Source organism: Suncus etruscus, chromosome 3, assembly GCF_024139225.1.
Source record: "Suncus etruscus isolate mSunEtr1 chromosome 3, mSunEtr1.pri.cur, whole genome shotgun sequence".
NCBI lineage: Eukaryota > Metazoa > Chordata > Mammalia > Eulipotyphla > Soricidae > Suncus > Suncus etruscus.
The window spans coordinates 143980380-144000253 of NC_064850.1; the positions used below are offsets into that span (position 1 = coordinate 143980380).

Genomic DNA, 19874 nt, shown 5'->3' on the forward strand with positions numbered 1-19874 from the left:
CATCTTTTTTTGCTTATCAGACTCAGCAGTGCTTAGGCATGTTTCCTGGCTGTGCACTCAAATCATTCCTGGTGGGCTTGGGGGACTGAATGGGGTGTCATGGATCTAACCCAGGTTGGCTGTGTGCAAGGCAAGCAAACACCTTAACCTCTGTACTATATCACTCTGACTCCAAGATTTGCATATATCTTCCCCCAGAAAAATAATGTGTGATTTAAGGATCCTTAGTAAAGGTACTATAAATTTCACTCATTTATAATGATCACTTTCATTTATCATTATCTGACTTTTTTTCTACACCTGGCAGCATTCAGCTATCGCTCCTGGCAAGCTTGGGGGACCATATGGGATGCTGCGGATCAAACCTGGGTCAGCCATGTGCAAGGCAAATCCCCTATCTGCTGTGCTTATTGTTCTGGCCCCTTGATCTAACTTTTGACATGATACTTTTAGACTTCTCATTCTTAGTATCTTTGACAGGGATCATATTTTTAAAAACAAGGAATAACATTTCAAGTATAGTTTGTATACTCTAAATAACTTAATCTCATAAGCCAGGCTCAATACTTTTTGTTTTTTGTTTTGGGGCCACACCTGGCTTTGCTCAGGGCTTACTCTTGGCTCTTACTCTTGCATAGATTTCACTCCTGGAAGGCTGTGGGGGTCATGTTGGATGCTAGGAATTGAACCCAGGTTGGCCACTTGCAAGGCCAATTGTGGTACTATTGCTCTGACCAGACAGGTTTAATTTTTGCATACATTTTGATACATTTCATAGGGGACTCAATTTAAGTATTTTCGAAATGATGTTATACCACTGCTGGGAAACAGTCTAATGTTTACATATAAGAAAGACATAGCTCCTCAATTTTATGTTTTAGGTATTTCCTTAAGAATGTTGGGGTTTCGGAGAGATAGCACAGCGGCGTTTGCCTTGCAAGCAGCCAATCCAGGACCAAAGGTGGTTGGTTCGAATCCCGGTGTCCCATATGGTCCCCCGTGCCTGCCAGGAGCTATTTCTGAGCAGACAGCCAGGAGTAACCCCTGAGCACTGCCGGGTGTGGCCCAAAAACCAAAAAAAAAAAAAATGTATGTTGGGGTTGAAGTAATAGTCCAGCAGGAAGGGGCCCATGCTTAGCACGAGGCCAATGTGGGTTAGATCCTCGGCCTCCCATATGGTCTCTGAACACCACAGGAAATGACCAAAACCAAAAATAGTATGTATCATGCCATGTATTTAGTATTACATTTTATTATTATGACAATCCTATGAAGTTGTATATGTGTGGTATATGAATTTTAGAAGATAGTTAAGAGAATGTGGTATAAGTCTGTGGAAAATGTTGAAACACTGAACTGAGGCTATAATGTTGGGATAAAGATGAAATAGATTAACTTTGAAAAGGTGCAGTTTAAGGCTGCTAGGCTGACCTTAAAATAATCACGACAAACTAGGGTTGGAGAGATAGCATGGAGGTAGGGCATTTGCCTTGTATGCAGAAGGAGGGTGGTTTGAATCCCAGCATCCTATATGGTCTCCTGAGCCTGCCAGGAGCCATTTCTGAGCGTAGAGCCAAGAGTAACCCCTGAGCACTGTCGGGTGTGACCCAAAAACCGAAAAAAAAAATTAAGAATAACCATGACAAAGATTCAAGGGTACTTTGCAGTTTTGATTTGGTTGATTGAGTAGACATTAAAAAGTGAATACTGGGGGCTGGAGTGGTGGCGCTACCCATAAGCTATCTTGTGCGCACTAGCCTAAGAGGGACTGCGGTTCAATCCCCAGACATCTCATATGGTCCCCCAAGCCAGGAGCAATTTCTGAGCACATAGCCAGGAGTGACCCCTGAACGTCACCGGTGTGGCCCAAAAACCAAAAAAAAAAAAGAAAAAAGTGAATACTGGGGAATTCAATTGGGAGGATTGGATGAGGAGGGTGTACTCAGACATTAATCAAGATTTTAAGGTGGTTATAATATGTCCAAGTGGAGGTAGCTGTTTAATAACTAACTGGATATGTGAATCTAGAGTTTGGGAGAAATTTCAACTAAGAAAACATGAATTTAGTTTTGTGAAGGCTTAGAGATAATACTGAAGTATATAAAATGAGAGGTTGTAGAGTGAGAATTTAACTCATTGTTAAATGATGGCAGTGTGCAAGGTAAAAAAAGCACACTAGAAAGTATGGAATGTGTTTTGAGAAAGAATGATCAACACTATTATATAACAGTTGAAGGTTAATGACTGTAGACAAAAGTTTTCTTCATAATCTTATGGCCTTCTGAAGATAAAGGTTGTGGTGGAGGCTTGAGCCACTTTGATGATTTTCAGGGTTTGCTGCTTCTTGATATTGTTCCTGTTCAAGGTAGTTGAATAAGATGGTACAGCAGTCAGAGTTTCAGTTTCAAGTCCTTTGATGGCATTTGCTTTGGAATATAGAGTAGAACAGGGACATTTGTTTCTGGATCTGTTTCAATGAGAAAATTTATTGCCCCTCCTGAGATCATGGTGAGGTGCTTTAGCCTAGATGAGAGTTTTGTGGTTCTATATCAACTACTATTACTTGTGCACACTTTCCATAGCAGAACTCATTATTTTTTAATTAGTTATTTCCTCACAAAAGTTGGTAATTTGACCTGGAAATTAGTGACCTTTATATTGCAGTTCTAGCAGCCTGAAATTCTGCATCTGAGGAAGGCATCAAAGTGAGTATAATTCCCATATATAAAATACTTGGGGTAGACTAAAAATTTCTAGTACTTTTTAATCATTTCTGTAACTCATGGAAATCTAAATAGGCAAGTTGTTCTAGACATTGATTTTCATTCAGCAATTATCTGTCTAGTACTTTCATAGACACTGCCAGGGAGTTAATACATAATCAGAAAATTAAAGACCAGCTTTTTTAGGGGGAGGGTGGGAGAGTTTTAATACATTTATCAAATTAAATGAAAGGAAGGACAAGATCATAGTGTAGACACAATTTAAAACAACATAGAATCATAAACAAAATGTGAGGTAGACTGACTAGTGAAGTTCACCAAAGTTTGGATAAGAAACTTTTACAGTAACAGATGCCCTCATGTCTAAAAATCACAAAAAGCAATCGCATAAATTACAGCAAAAATATAAAAAACCCACACACAATTCTCAGTCTGATTTTAGTTTACATTCAGTATTAACCTGTGTGAATTGTCATACCTGGCAAGATTCAACAGGTGTTTAGATTAATTATAATGTAGGCCTAGGGAACACATTCATACCACAATGCTCTAAGGGATGGCAAGGCTTAAAGCTGAACACACCAACATATGTATTAACAAATCATGGTGTCCTGTGCAATTTCATCCTTAAAGGAATAGGATCTACCATTCTCTAAAGAAATATACTGATAAGGTGATCTAAAAGATAAGCATTGAAAAGAATAGGAGTTGAATTTGAATTTTCCATCATTAGGGTGATGGTCTTTTGACTTTATTCTGGCAATTCTCTTCCACAGTTGATATTTAAGAGATCATTTGATTTTTTTCCAGAGTGCAGCCCTAACTAGTGTGGAATACCTGGATTTAAGTTAACTACTTTAAAAAATATTATTTTTGACTATGAAGCCATAAAGCCAGAAGAAACCCTGAGAGGCCATCTGCCCAGGTACACACCTATTTTAGTTATTTCAGAATTATTTCAAGTATTTCATTTGCCCTATATAGAATTATTATTGGGATATTGCACAAACAGTGGGTTTCTGATAGCATTAGGCCCATTCCACAAAACAGGAGCAGTTGAAATACATTCATAACCATAACAACCTATTCCAAAACGTACCTCTGCCAAAAATTCTGGTCTACTTATATATCTATATATCTATATATATAAGATAGATACTCTTCAAAGGACAATTAAAAGTGGGGTTTAAATGAATTATGCCTTTCAAAATACATGTAAAACATTGTTAAGTAGTTATATTAAAAAGAGATCTGCAAACCAAATCAGTACATTCCATTCTTCATTAGTTGTAAACTCATCAGAAGCTAATAAAGCTGGTCAATTAACACTATTTCTTCTTAGTAAATGCAGGCTGTGGTAGGCCTCTTCAGATACAAGCCTCAAGACAGGCCTCAAGACTGATTCAAGTAAAAAATGGCAACATTTAGGTGGGTAAAATATATATATGGGCTGGTGAAAGGGGAAATAATTTAAGAGCAAACTCCCAATAATTTGTTCTAGAATTTTACATTGTTTTACAAGTTTAGGTCTCCTACTATTGCTGCTGAAGAAACTGCCCATTTTAATGAATCAAAAAGCCTAATAGAATGTTCCATTCAGCAGTTTGATGGTTTTTTTGTTTGCTTGTTTGTTTTCTGTGGTTCCCAGTTTTTGCATTGTCAGTTTAAGAGAGCTATTTGTCACTTATAATTATTTTGGGATCACATCTGACATTGCTCAGGGAACTGTGCTGGGGGTTGAATCCCAGCTGGCTGTAATATGCACACGCTACCCTACCAGCTCTTGTTATATCTTTTAAAGGGAGCTTTTGTTGAGACCCTGAAGAAAACTAATTCCATTCCACAAAGAACCTTAGCCTAACATTTAGCTTTGCTGGTGCCAATTGTTCCTCTCCAATCTGAGGGTAAGTGTTGGGTAACTTGTTTAATGGGATGAACCAGGTTTTCCTGTACAAGATTCATCACTGTTCCATATTCTTATAAATACAGTGTGCTTTCTCTTTTTAAAGACAGAGCAGTGAAACTTGAGCAAGAAACTGTAAATATACATACATAATGCCTGCTCTGCATTTACTGATTTTTGTTCATTTAAATAGTAAACTTTCAACTCCTGTGGAAATTTTGCCCAAAGTTTCAATACACATAAGATTATAAATCTTAAACTAACACTGCACAGAGAAAGACAATGCTACTACTGTTTTTAAAAAATACAAATAACTTCTACATTCTATCATTTTCAGGCCCCTGAGTAATACTGTACCAAAGTACAGATCTGAAGAAAAACATTGAAGGTTCAAGTCTCAAATGTTAATCTTCAATTAATTACACACCAACGGTGTGAGTCTCATGTAACACATTTAGGCTAGCTAATGCTGAGTTAGTTTTTCCCTAACATAGTGTAGTAGAAAAAGCAATGCAAACTCCAAAGTACATCCACCTCTTTCTCAAGCAGACCAGTCAAAGTAATTGCAACTGCCTAGGGTGGAAGTAACCTGAATTTAAGGTCTTGAAACTGAAGGATAGTGATGCCCCCAAGGGGACCTGGGTCATATTTTTGGGGTGAGTGTCCCTTTGGAAATAGACAAATATGTTGCACTTTGCTCCACAGTGATTGTACTTTAAAGGGAAAAAAAAGCAATTGTTTTTTGCCCCACCCCGTCTAGGCATCACTTTAGTATGCTTGGTCTCTTCAAAAAATCATACATGACGTCCAGTGAGAAAGTAGAGGGGTTTGTCATCACTGCTGTTAGCAGTTTGAAATTCATCCCGGAGACGGAATTGCCACTCATCCTCTAGCTCTAAGCGGACAATTGTTTGGCGTAAGGAACTTCTGTCTTGGCAGATAACACACAGAGTAGCACCTTCACAAAAAAAGGCAGAAAAGGAATTTAGGCTCAGGGTACTACTAACAGGATAGACTCTTCCCATATCTCCAATTACATCTCCAAGCTAATAATACATTTGATATCCTACAAGTAAGAAGCCAGTCAGAATCTTTAGATTTCAAATTCAAAAGTACAACTTGAAAAAAATCTGAACCACGCTCCTTGTGGTTGGTAATTACTCAACAGTTAAAACGAGTGTTACTGTTACATTCTCATGCTACAAGTGCCTTTTGGAATAGTTCTCAACTTTTGCATCACTTCACTGGGGCCTGTTTGGTTCTTGTAGGTAAAATAATATGTAGTTTGCCTTAGTAACATGCTACATAGTCAGCAGCTCTTAGGCAAACCTAACACTGGAGGTGGCTATCTCCTATGGTAACTTAAGCTTCTCTGTTAAACGTTTAGCTCATTAACTTGATTTTTAAAAACTAATGTGAAGTTCCATAGCTCAGGGGTTACAGCATTGGTCTTATAAAAGCCAGTCATGTGAAGCATATTTTAGTATTGAAACTACTAACGGTCATAACTTTGGCTAATTACCTGCAATTATATACTCTATCCCTGCTGAAGAAAATTAGTGGCCCTGGTGTAAGAGAGTAAAGTGGGCTGGGGTGACTCAGTAGAATTTATATATGAGATCTGGGTTTGATCCCTAGCACTACTGATTCTTGTTTCGAGTCAAAACAAATTGTCAAGTGGAAAAAAAAAATCTCTCTTCCCATTGTTTAAAATTGTTAAGTGGTTTATTTTTTTTTCCATTTAATTTGGAGTGTCATATTCTTTTTTTTTTTTTTTTTTTTTTTTTTTTTTTTGGGCCACACCCGGTGACGCTCGGGTTACTCCTGGCTATGCGCTCAGAAGTCGCTCCTGGCTTGGGGGACCATATGGGACGCCGGGGGATCGAACCGCGGTCCGTCTCCTAGGCTAGCGCAGGTAAGACAGGCACCTTACCTCGAGCGCCACCGCCCGGCCCCGGAGTGTCATATTCTATAGTGCTCAGGGGATCATATTTGGTACAGGGATTTGAACCAGATGCAGGCAACCATATGGGATGCAGATGATCAAACCCAGGTCAGCTGCACATAATGCAAGCCTCTTACCCTCTGTACTAGCTCTAGCACCCTAAAAATTTTATTTCTGCTTTGTATTTTATCCACTGTCAGCCAATAACATTCAGAAACAAGATGAGAATGTTTACCTTTAAGAAACCTAAATTTCTTAAGGAGATCAGCACCTACAAAAGAATCACAGAGATACAGGAGGAGTCCACTAAAAAACACCCCTTCACAATTGACATTGCTGGAGTGAGGTCTGGAGCTGATGTAGCATATGGCCACCTGGAATTAACAAGCAGAAATAGCATGGACTTATCATTGAGTACTGATTGCTTTCAGGATAAAGAAAAGGAGATTTAGTGTGCTTTGAACTTAGTGCTGGGGACTATGCAGTACCGGGGATTAAACCAAGGGCTCCTATATACCAAGCACATGCCACTTGTGAGCTATCTTTCAAGAGGATAAAAACAAACAAACAAACAAACAAACAAAAAAACCCAAAACTTTTTTTTGGGTAACCCCTGGCGTGCTAAGGGGTTACTCCTGGCTCTACACTCAGAAATTACTCCTGGCAGGCTTGGAGAACCATATGGGATGCTGGGATTTGAACAACTGAAGAGGACAAATTTTTAATGAAAACTTTTAACTAGATATGTTTAAGTTTATATAACTAATTTAAAGCTTCTGCTCTTTAGTTAGAGAGAAATAAGTACAGACTTCTATCTAGGAATCTTTAGGAAGTAAAATTGCTTCTACAAAAGCACATTATTTAGAAAGATTGAATGATTATGTTATTGAGAATAAGAAGTATTCAGCTTTTCATTCAGACTTACAATTTGACAGCTTAAATCATGAATTTAAATTTGTAGCTCTGTACAGAAGATAACTTTACAAAAATTACAGGTAATGGTGGAATGGCTTAATATGTGGGCCAGACTGTTTAGTTGCAAATACTTGTTCCTCTGTTTAGTAGCTATGAGACAAACATTTACTTCACTTCTCCATTCCTCCACTTCTGGTTTAAAGAGATAATAGATCTGCTGTTTCATAAGATTTTTGTGAATTATATAATTACTAAGTATACCTTTAAATTCTCAGTAAATGATACTACTAGTAAAAATAAAGCTAGGTTGTATTGTCTAGACTCCTAGATTCTGGGTAGAGGAACTAGAAGACCTAGATTAGGTATGTAACTAAATATTATTCATCTGATTTTTAAGATTCACTTCTAAAATATTAGAACTCATGATTAAACCAGTAAAATACGTTTTTCCCTCTTGGGCCACACCCTGTGGTGCTCAGGGGTCATTCCTGTTTGGCTCAGGGCACCATATGGGATGCCAGGATTAAATTTGGGTCAGCATGTAAAGCAATGGCCTAGTTACTGTGCTATATCGCTCTGCCCCTCTGAGACATTATTAAAAGAATGATAACGTAAATCATTTTTTAACATGAGGGGGAACTCTGCATGAAAATTGTGGTACTCAGAACTCCCACATGTACTCCAGTCGTCCTGGGATGGCCCTAAAATTTATATTATTCTATATAAAAAATGTTATGTTCCTGGCCCAGAGAGACAGTACAGAGGTTAGGCGCTATCATATGGTGCCAAGAGTAACACATTGCTAGATGTGGCCAACAAAAAACAAAGACATGTTCCACTCCTAGCTCAGATGGTATCACCAGGACTAGTCTTGGGGCTCCCTGAGCAGTGTTTGGAATCTCCATCATCAAAAGAAAATGATCCGGGGGCTGGAGAGATAGCACATCAGTAGGGCATTTGCCTTGCATGCAGCTGATCCAGGACGAATCCTGGCATTCCATATAGGTCCCCCAAGCTTGCCAGGAGCTATTTCTGAGCATAGAGCTAGGAATGACCCGAGTGGTACCGGGTGTGACCCCCCCAAAAAAACCAAAACAGAGTGAAGATCCTGATGTCTAAAATTGACTAAGTTACTGTGTGCCTATGAGGAACTTTCAAGCTTGTAGAGAATTCTCACTCCATTGATAGTATTGATATGAATGCTCTGTACAAGGTAATTGAAGTAGGCTTCTACAGTAGCAGCTTTGTTCACTCCATTGGCTCACTGTGGAGCAGTGGAACAGGTATGGGGAATGAACGTTGCCATGTGCTGTTTGAGCATTGATATAACTATGTCTGTCTTAGCCCTTTCCCCTTTACCTCTGGTCCAATGTTAAGGTAGCTGTCAATGGCCAACACAGGACTCTTAAAGTTGTAGATGGCTTTAGGGAAGAGTTTGTATGAGGCATGCTGAAGGAATTTCTCCAGAAGAAATTGTGCAGGGGCTTCCAGAAGTGTGTGCTCACTGTCTGGAGCACATACATACTGAAGAGGCAAGATGGGTGCTAAAATCTCCGACACCTGAAATCAAAGTTAAAGTTAACATGATTTCGAAAAGCCCATGTCTATAACTGGATCTTGAAGAGACAGACAAGGAAATCAGCGCTGCATCCTGATAGTTCCGAGTGGCAATATGCCAGGGTCAGAAGTTTGTGTTATTTTGGGGTCTGAATTTTCCTCCTGGAAATGGTGGTATTGGTGGTAAAAATTCACATATAGCAAGCATAGGAAAATGAGGCTTCTTTGAAGCTCCTCATTTAGCAATGCATTGTGAGCAACCAATTCTCAAAAAAAAAATGGGGGGGGGGTGTCACACCCAGCAGCATTTAGGGATTACTCCTGGCTCTATGCTCAGAAGTTGCTCCTGGCAGCAGGCTTGGGGGACCATATGGGATGCCAGGATTTGAACTATCATCTTTCTGCATGCAAGGCAAATGCCCCATCTCAAAAAAAATTTTTTACAAGACTATTTTAGGGTTATTCTACATGCTATAATGAATTTCAGTAGCAAAGGAAAAGCCCTTGAGAGGTTTTAATTTGCATTTATTTTTATTTTTATTTATTTATTTTGGTTTTTGAGTCACACCGGCAGCGCTTAGAGGTCATTCCTCCAGCTCCACGCTCAGAAATAGCTCCTGGCAGGCTCGGGGGACCATATGGGATGCTAGGATTTGAACCACCAACCTTCTGCATGAAAGGCAAATGCCCGGCCCCTATTTTTATTTTTATTTTTTTGTGCCCCATCCAGCAATGCTCATTACTCCTGGCTCTGCAATTGGGGGATTTACATTATTTTAGTACAATAATTTCAGTGAATTTAGAGCCTTCATGGCAAAGGATCAAATCACTTTCATTTACTTTGATGTGATAAAGTAAAAATATTAACCATACTAGTTTAACAATTGAAACGTAAAAATGAAACCTGGATTGAGTTAAGCCTCAAATATAAGGAATTTAAGGAATTTTTTTTTTGTTTTTTTTTTTGGGGGGGGCCACACCCGTTTGATGCTCAGGGGTTACTCCTGGCTACGCTCTCAGAAATCGCTCCTGGCTTGGGGGGACCATATGGGATGCGGGGGATCGAACCGTGGTCCTTTTTGGCTAGCGCTTGCAAGGCAGACACCTTATCTCTAGTGCCACCTCGCCGGCCCCATCAAATATAAGGAATTATATTAAAATTTCAAACCTTTTGGTTTGGTCATAGATGAATCCTTCACAGAAATTATTCTGAAAGTTTGACTAAAAGCTACCTCATTTTCCCATCAAGTGGCTTAATGCCAGTACCTAATAAAGATGTTAATAAGAGAATACAATGCTTATAAAACTTACCATGATCTTTGGTTTAATAATAAAATCTCTCTGCCCTCCAACTTGAATATGTTTCTTCATGAGACTGAAGTGATTGAAACGGCAGATGAGTAGGTCACTACTGTTTGTTCTTAGGTTAAAGTCAACATCTTCACAGAAATACCTAAATCATAATTAGGAGAGGTTTCTTTGACTACCTGCTACATCCTTTTTTTTGGGTTTTGGGCCACACCCGGTTACGCTCAGGGGTTACTCCTGGCTATGCACTCAAAAGTTGCTCCTGGCTTGGGGGACCATATGGGACGCTGGGGGATCGAACTGCGGTCCGTCCAAAGCTAGCCAGGCAAGAAAGGCACCTTACCTCTAGCGCCACTGCCCGGACCCTACCTGCTACATCTTAACCATGATTACTACACACAGAAATGTGTGGCATATGCTAGGAAATAGCCTTAAATAATCTTATTTTTGGGTCATTCAGAGGTACTCGGATCAAACCAGGATGAGCCACATGCATCGGAAGCACCTGTACTATCTCTGGCTCTTAACACTGGCCTATGAACTCCGAATCAGGCATTACACCTATTCAAGGAGAGAAGGAAGATTAATTTGGTCTCAATCTACAGTGTTTTGTGCATTCCTACACTGAAATAAGGCCACATATTTGTTATCTAAAATAGGCAGATAGAAGGAACTTCTGTGGTTCCTGATAATCATCTTTGATCATCTCAGGTTTTTTTAGGATGTGGAGGTAATTGGCTTAGGAATCAGTCAATTCCAGGGCTAGTTTATTTCCATCTATTGGCCTTTCATTTATAGGATTCAGATCTCTGGCTCTTAGCTTTGGGAGAAAGTGATTGCCTTCTGAATTGAGGATGAATGAAAATGGATTTATGGACACTGATTTATGTTGATTAGTTTTAGGTCTCCCCCACCCCCCTTTGTTTTCTTGTTAAGCTCTCTTTGGGTGAAAGTATAATTCTGAGCATTTCACAGTACACCAGTAACACTGTTTCAGAAACTAGGTCAGTTTGAGGGATGATGAGGGGCTCTTGGTGTCATAATTTCCCTCCCCTCCCTCTCTGTTCATGCAAACAGAAACTTACCAGTTTCCTAATGTCTCTAAGAAAGGGAACACATTACAAAGCTGGAGCGGAGTTGGGAAATAAGATATTAGGATTACTTCCATCCATGAGGTCTAACTCACCTGTTAAAGTCATACTGTACATTCTGAGTTAAGTCTGTGTTGAGGAGAATGAAGTCATGCACATGGCACCTGGAGAAAGGCACCTTCAGGCTCTGAGAAGTCAGCTTACTGCTCCATTTCTGAATGCCCAGGATTGCATAGTGAACAATTTTGGGTGTTGCTTCAATGTGCTGCAAGACACTCTTCAGGGATACATTCTTACTGGAAATTCCTGCTTCCATGGGTTGGCTATGAAATGTAAAGTTAATTTAGTTAAAATTGCTGAAAAGTGGATCACTTATGAAGGGCCTACATTATCAATAACTGTAAAGAATACAGGTGGCAGGTGGAGTTACTCTCTATGAGTCTAGGACGGAGGAAGTTTCATCGCCTGTCACTGCTATTTCAGAGACAATGCTAAAAAGAGTTGGGGTTCTTACTCTAAGGCAGAAAAGCTAGCTAGCCTGCCCGCCCTTGCTTTGAAATGAATAATAAACAGCACTTATCAGGACTAGATGAATTTAAGTGTATTTCCAGTTCTGGTTATAGTAAAATCTTTAAGGAATATTTGGAAACTTCATTGGCTTCCATTATTCCACAGTGAAAACAAGGGCATGGAAACACAGTGTTGGAGCTCAAAGAGGTCTAGAGATCGCCTGGAATGTTTCAGTGGGGTGCTATTGTTTTTAGGGGCACCACCACTTATTGCATAAAACTTTATGCTTAACATTTCGTTCCTTGTAGAATCTCCATAACTCCCACATGAGAAGAATTATGAATTTGGAGCTAATCAAAATGAGACATGAAATGCAGAGCTGGGATTAAAAAGCAGTTCTCTTGATTCAAAGCAGGAGAACACTTTTAAGACCATGTTTTATCCTGGCACTGCAAAGCCAAACTAAATCCAGTGTACAAATACAGAAGCCGGTATTATTTTCCCAAAGTGTTTTTTTTTTTTGGTTTTTGGGCCACACCCTGTGACGCTCAGGGGTTACTCCTGGCTATGCGCTCAGAAGTTGCTCCTGGCTTCTTGGGGGACCATATGGGGCACCGGGGGATCGAACCGCGGTCCGTCCTAGGTTAGCGCAGGCAAGGCAGGCACCTTACCTCCAGCGCCACCGCCCGGCCCCATCAAAGTGTTTTTTATTTTTGACAGTGTCTAGGGTTGAACTCAGATTTCTCACATTACAACAGACTTAAAGCTAACCAGAGTCATGATGTATAAATAATTCAGGAATTTGGGGCCGGAGAGATAGCATGGAGGTAGGGCATTTGCCTTGCATGCAGAAGAATGGTGGTTCAAATCCCAGCATCCCATATGGTCCCCTGAGCCTGCCAGAAGTGATATCTGAGTGTAGAGCCAGGAGTGACCCCTGAGCGCTGCTGGGCGTGACCCAAAAACCAAAAAAAAAAAAAGAAAAAAATTAGGAATTTAATGCAAACTGACTTTAAAATTTCTGTCATCATAAAATTCAGTAATGAAGGTATCTGGATGTCATTTTGTGGCAGTATTTTTCTTTAGTATGTAAGTGTGGCCAAAACTTTTTTTTAATAGCACTAGGTCCTACTCCCTTATAACCACTTGTAAAGTACCATTACCCGGTTTGCTCCTGAAGACTGTGAATGTTCCACAAGACACAGGAGTCATCCATCACAACTATGAAGGGCCAGACGCACTGGCGTTTAACTCCCAACTCTTCCAGGCGGTTCCTCTCCAGTTCCAGGTTGTGATATGACAGCTCCTTAATGAGAAATCTGGCAGCACCTGGAAGGCAACATAACTGCAACTGCACCTCCTTCCTGAGACTTAACTGAGGTTCTATAAACTCACATTGTCTCCACAGGCATGACTTCTCAGTGACAGCCAAACTACCTACAGTCATTGGGTAATTAAAATGTGATTTCTCTTAGATATGATGGCCAGAAACCAGAGATATCTGATGATGTAGATCAATGTTTTTCAACCATCGTTCCTTCCAACCTTTGTCCTTCCTGTGGCCCTGTCATAAAGGTTGGCTCCCCTAGTCATACTATGGTTCCTCAATTAATAGATTTTTGCCCACATTCCCCTTAGAATAAAACAGGTCTGATAGCAGAAATGCTGATATTGATGGCTTATCAGCTTTGTATACTATGAGAAGTATGTCAAGAATCTAATATCCTAGTGCCCAGGATACAAGAGCCACCCACTGAGTGGGAGAAACTATTCACCCAATACCCATCAGATAAGGGGCTAATCTCCAAAATATACAAGGCACTGACAGAACTTTACAAGAAAAAAACATCTAATCCCATCAAAAAATGGGGAGAAGAAATGAACAGACACTTTGACAAAGAAGAAATACAGATGGCCAAAAGACACATGAAAAAGTGCTCCACATCACTAATCATCAGGGAGATGCAAATCAAAACAACGATGAGATACCACCTCACACCACAGAGAATGGTACAAATCACAAAGAATGAGAATAAACAGTGTTGGCGGGGATGTGGAGAGAAAGGAACTCTTATCCACTGCTGGTGGGAATGCCGTCTAGTTCAACCTTTATGGAAAGCGATATGGAGATTCCTCCAAAAACTGGAAATCGAGCTCCCATACGATCCAGCTATACCACTCCTAGGAATATACCCTAGGAACACAAAAATACAATACAAAAACCCCTTCCTTACACCTATATTCATTGCAGCACTATTTACCATAGCAAGACTCTGGAAACAACCAAGATGCCTTTCAACAGACGAATGGCTAAAGAAACTGTGGTACGGGCCGGGCGGTGGCGCTGGAGGTAAGGTGCCTGCCTTGCCTGCGCTAGCCTAGGACGGACCGCGGTTCGATCCCCCGGCGTCCCATATGGTCCCCCAAGAAGCCAGGAGCAACTTCTGAGCGCATAGCCAGGAGTAACCCCTGAGCGTCACAGGGTGTGGCCCAAAAACCAAAAAAAAAAAAAGAAACTGTGGTACATATACACAATGGAATATTATGCAGCTGTCAGGAGAGATGAAGTCATGAAATTTTCCTATACATGGATGTACACGGAATCTATTATGCTGAGTGAAATAAGTCAGAGAGAGAGAAAAACGCAGAATGGTCTCACTCATCTATGGGTTTTAAGAAAAATGAAAGACATTCTTGCAATAATAATTTTCAGACACAAAAGAGAAAAGAGCTGGAAGTTCCAGCTCACCTTCGGAAGCTCACCACAAAGAGTGATGAGTTTAGTTAGAGAAATAACTACATTTTGAACTGTCCTAATAATGAGAATGTATGAGGGAAATGGAGAGCCTGTTTAGAGTACAGGCGGGGGGTCGGGTGGGGAGGAGGGAGACTTGGGACATTGGTGATGGGAATGTTGCACTGGTGATGGGTGGTGTTCTTTACATGACTGAAACCCAAACACAATCATGTATGTAATCAAGGTGTTTAAATTAAAAAAAAAAAAAAAGAATCTAATTTCCGGGGCCGGGAAGGTGGCACTAGAGGTAAGGTGTCTGCCTTGCAAGTGCTAGCGTAGGACGAACCGCAGTTCGATCCCCCAGCATCCCATATGGTCCCCCCAAGCCAGAGGCAATTTCTGAGCGCATAGCCAGGAGTAACCCCTGAGCGTCAAATGGGTGTGACCCAAAAACCAAAAAAAAGAAAAAAAAAAAAAAGAATCTGATTTCCATGATAAAATGAAAAGTCACAAGAAAATGCTTATTATTGCCTAGTTCCTAAAAGCTAATTCCAAGATGCTCTCAGTCTTGGAAGCAGCTGAATCAGAGAATAGCCAGGCTATGGTTAGTGGCCACTACTTATATTAAATATGTTCCCAGCTTTACAAAAATAGTGAATGGTGTCTTCTATGAGATTCTAGAACCTGGCACCCTTACCTTAAATCTGTGTACTTTTACATTTTGCAAGAGGCAGAATTTCATAATGGGAGAACAGCCAAGCTAGTTTCTTAGATTTGAGTCCTAATTCCAACACTTTAGACTTGTGACTGAGCAGTTAACTTCCTAGTGCCTAGGCTTCCCCATCTAGAGAAGAGGGCAAAGCTAATGTCTACCTCATAGGAATAGTGCTTTATATATGTAAGTACTCAGTGAGTTTAATAAATATTAGATGATGTTCATCATAGGTTAGCCAGATTATGATCGGGCCACCTTAAAATTAAAAGAAGGGGCCAGAGAGATAGCAAAATGGTGGGGTTTTTTTTTTGCCTTGCATGTGGCTGACCCAGGACTGACCTGGGTTCAATTCTCGGCATCCCATAGGGTCCCCTGAGTCTGCCAGGAGTGATTTCTGAACACAGATCTAGAGTAACCCCTGAGTGCCACCAGGTGTGCCCCCCCCCCCAAAAAAAAAAATAAAAGGCTTAAAAAAGTTAAGTCTGAAAATCAGGTAAAGTTTGAATAAAACAAAAATATTAGGACTTAGAATCTACTCTCCAAGAGTATATATGTTGTGATACTGTTGTCACCATACACAAAAAGCTCTTAACTAGAACCTTCAAAGGTAAAAAAACAAAGCTTTTCTTCTAAGATCAGGAGAAAGATAGGAATGTCCAGTTGCTATTTTACTTTATATTTGTGGTGCAAAGGAAGGTGTAAAATAATTTCTACAGAAATGACTCCATGAAGTCATCCCCAGGAGCTTTACGTCCTTCTTTGTTTCTTAAGCCTTCTAAGTAGTGTTCTGGGGCCTTTTCCACTAGTAATTGTTGGGCAACGAGAACAACAGTTTAATACAAAAACATGAAGATGTAATAGATACTGTAGACTAGGAATTCTCGAGATCTGCACCTTGTGATGCTTAGAATCTTATGTGGTGTTGGCTACATGCAAGGCATATGCCTTAACCCCTGTACTATCTCTGCCCCTATGACATGTTCTTTTCTGTTGATGACTAAAGATTTTATACACCATTAAACTTTGAAAAACTGAGTTGCCAACTTGACACATTAAAACAAAAAACAAAACAAAACAAAAAAAACCTGAAGGGGGCCGGAGAGATAGCAAAGTGTTAGGGCGTTTACTTTGCATGCAGCCAATCCAGGACGAATGGTGGTTCAAATCCCGGCATCCCATATGGTCCCCCGAGCCTGTCAGGAGCGATTTCTGAGTACAGGGCCAGATCACGACGAACAACTTTATGTCACTTAGCTGGTGACCCTAAAAGAAATGGCTGAATTCTTAGAATTGTATAACCTCCCAAGAATGAATCAAGATAAAGTAGGAAAAACCTGGACAGATGAGTTATGAGCAAGAGATAGAAAATGTGGTGCCTGAGCAGTGGCACAGACCGTAAGGCATCTGCTTTGCGCATGGTAGCCTAGGAGGGACTGCGGTTCTAATCCCCGGCCTCCCATATGGTCCTCCAAGCCAGGAGCGATTTCTGAGCATGTAGCCAAGGGTAACCCATGAATGTCACCGGTTGTGGCAGAATAAAACAAAACAAAACAAAACAAAAGACAGAAAATGTCCTTAAGGACTAAAGGCCTAACTAGATGGATTCACCTGATCAGTTTTGTCAAACTGGTGGCACTAGAGGTAAAGTGTCTGCCTTGCAAGTGCTAGTGTAGGACAGACCGCGGTTTGATCCCCTGGTGTCCCATATGGTCCCCCCAAGCCAGGAGTGAATTCTGAGCGCATAGCCAGGAGTAACCCCTGAGCATCAAACAGGTATGGCCCAAAAAACAAATAAAACCCAAAAAAACAACTTCATAGAAGGCTTTGGGTTGTCTTTGTCAAGCTTTTATACAGTAGCAAACAGGATTCTTTCTTAGTGACTTCTGTGAAGCATTACTCTAGTATCAAAAGCAGAGGGTGGGGGGCTGGGATGATCGTGCAGCAGGTATGAGTGGAGAGACAAGAAAGAATTACCCTTGTACACAGCCAGGTGTGTCCCCCATAAATGGCAGAAGGAGGAATCACTTAAAAATTTATAAAACAGTAACCCTAATAAATAAACCCTCAGCAAAATTTTGGCGAACTGAATCCAACAATGTATCAGAAGGATAACACACCATAACCAAGTAGGTTTCATCCCAGGAATTCAAAGGTGGTCCATTATACCCAATTCAATATAATACACCATAACAACTAAAAGATTAAAACCATATGGTTATATGAATAAAAGCAGAAAAAGGTTTTGAGACGATTCAACATCCATTCAGTATAAAAAGAAAAAACAGATATGAATATATGTTTCAAGATAGTAGTGGCCAACTACAACAAACCCACAGCCAACATCATACTCAGCAGCAAAAACCTCTTAGGACAGGAATGGTTATTCTCAATTTTAAGTCCAAATAGTTTTGGAAGTTCTCACCACAGCAATCAGGCAAGAAAAAAAAATTAAACTACTACTTGCAGATAATACATACATACATAATATGTATATACATACATATATAAATTACTACTTAAAACTAATATACATATAAACTAATACAGTAAAAGATCCAGCTACAAAACCCAAAAATCTGTTGCAGAAATCTAAATTTAAATCATTACTAGACAAAGTAAAAGGTAACCCTATTGAAAATAGTCTCTAAAATATCAAAATCTAGATTAAAGATGTAAAAAACTTATACACTGAAAAATTATAATTCAACTTGAAATAAACAGGATAAATAAAAATGGGGAAATATTTCGTGTTCTTGGATTAGAAGAATTAATATGGTCAAAATGGCCATCCTATCCAACGCATACAGGTTCAAAGCAATTCCCGTCAAAACTCTAATAATGTTCTTCAAGGTTTTAAATGTTATTAAAATTTACATCAAATCATAAAACACTTCAAATAGCCAAAGCAATTCTGAGAAAAAGATGGGCATGATTGTAATCAAAACTGGTACTGGGGGTTGGAGAGATAGCACAGCGGCGTTTGCCTTGCAAGCAGCCGACCCAGGACCTAATTTTGAATCCCAGCGTCCCACATGGTCCCCCGTGCCTGCCAGGAGCTATTTCTGAACAGATAGCCAGGAGTAATCCCTGAGTGCTGCTGGGTGTGCCCCCCCCAAAAAAAAAACTGGTATGGAATAAAGACATCAGATTAATAGGATGAAATTGAGAACCATAAGAAACCTGCAGATAGATGGGTAATTAATGTGTGATAAAGAAGTACATGAAGCAGAGCAAGGAAAACTTCAGCAAGGAAAACTGGATAATGTGAGCTCATGAATTTGAGATTAGACCTGAACACAGTGAGGAAAGCACAGAGAACAATTTAGGATATGAACCTAAGGTGTCAGTGATTTGATTGCGATGGCAAATAAAAATGAATGGTACTACATCAAAAGGTTTTACATGGCAAAATAAAGGTTAAAAAAATAAAAAGACATGGGGCCTGAGAGAAAGCACAGTGGTAGGGCATTTGCCTTGCACGTAGCCAAATCCAGAACGGATGGTGGTTCGAATCCTGGCATCCCATATGGTCACGCCGAGCCAGCCAGGAGTGATTTCTGAGCACAAAGCCAAGAATAACCCCTGGAGCACTGCCAGGTGTGACCCAAACACTATCCCCCAAATTATTGGAGACAGTATGTGCACACAATGAAATTATATAAAGGGTTAATATCCAATATAAAGCACAGCTCAATAACAAAACTATCCAATAGCTCCATTGCCTCCCCAAAAATATGAACACTTCCCTGAAGAAGACATAGATGACCAGTAGTTTTATGAAGTGTCATTGTCACTTATTTCCAAGGAAATGCAAATAAAAATGACAGAGGTGCCTTACCACAATGAGAATGGCATATAATTTTAAAAAGTCTAGAAGCAATGTTGGTGGGGATGTGATGAGAGAGGAATATTCCTTCACTGTTGTTGGAATGTCATTTAGTTCAGTTATGGGAGACAATATGAGGACTTGTCAGAAAAGCAAGAACGGAGCTAATAAGCCAAAGATTACATTTATTGGCATCTAGCCCCAGAATCTAAAAAATTAGCTCATAAAAATACAGTGCTAAGTATACAGTGATTAGGATTTGGGAATTAATTCAGATGCCTAGTGATGGACAAATGGTTAAAGATGTGGTATATGAAACACTATGAATACTATGCTGCTGTAAAGGAAGATGAAATAATATAGTTTTCTGTAACCTAGATGGAACTGGAGGGTATCATGTTAATCTACCTAACACAAAGGGAGATAGACAAATGCCAGATAATCTCACTCATCTTTGATGTAGACAAAATAGGAATAGGTAATATCAAAAGCTGACAAACGCTTTGCCTTGGATTATAAAACAGATTATACACGCAATGGGGCTGTTGGGGGAGAAGACTAGAAATGACATAGGAACAGTGGTGGAAGGTGGTTTTTTGTTTTTAAAGGTGAGGTTGCAATAACTTTATCAAGAATAAACATTG

At 39.9% G+C, this 19874-nt stretch overlaps 2 protein-coding genes across 2 annotated transcripts in view; one reads left to right on the forward strand and one right to left on the reverse strand.

Moving 5' to 3' along the window:
* Window positions 1–19874, forward strand: part of ROCK1 (Rho associated coiled-coil containing protein kinase 1) — a 647994-nt gene that overhangs the window by 50838 nt on the left and 577282 nt on the right. The gene's annotated exons all lie outside the window — the stretch shown is intronic.
* Window positions 3751–19874, reverse strand: part of GREB1L (GREB1 like retinoic acid receptor coactivator) — a 147546-nt gene continuing 131422 nt past the window's right edge. Inside the window, exons 27-32 of the mRNA XM_049770188.1 lie at window positions 13116–13281; window positions 11538–11765; window positions 10355–10496; window positions 8846–9046; window positions 6807–6945; window positions 3751–5584 (exon numbers count right to left, since the gene is read on the reverse strand). Coding sequence (XP_049626145.1) covers window positions 5421–5584; window positions 6807–6945; window positions 8846–9046; window positions 10355–10496; window positions 11538–11765; window positions 13116–13281 — 1040 coding nt within the window. The 3' untranslated portion in view covers window positions 3751–5420. The remainder of the gene's footprint in view (window positions 5585–6806; window positions 6946–8845; window positions 9047–10354; window positions 10497–11537; window positions 11766–13115; window positions 13282–19874) is intronic.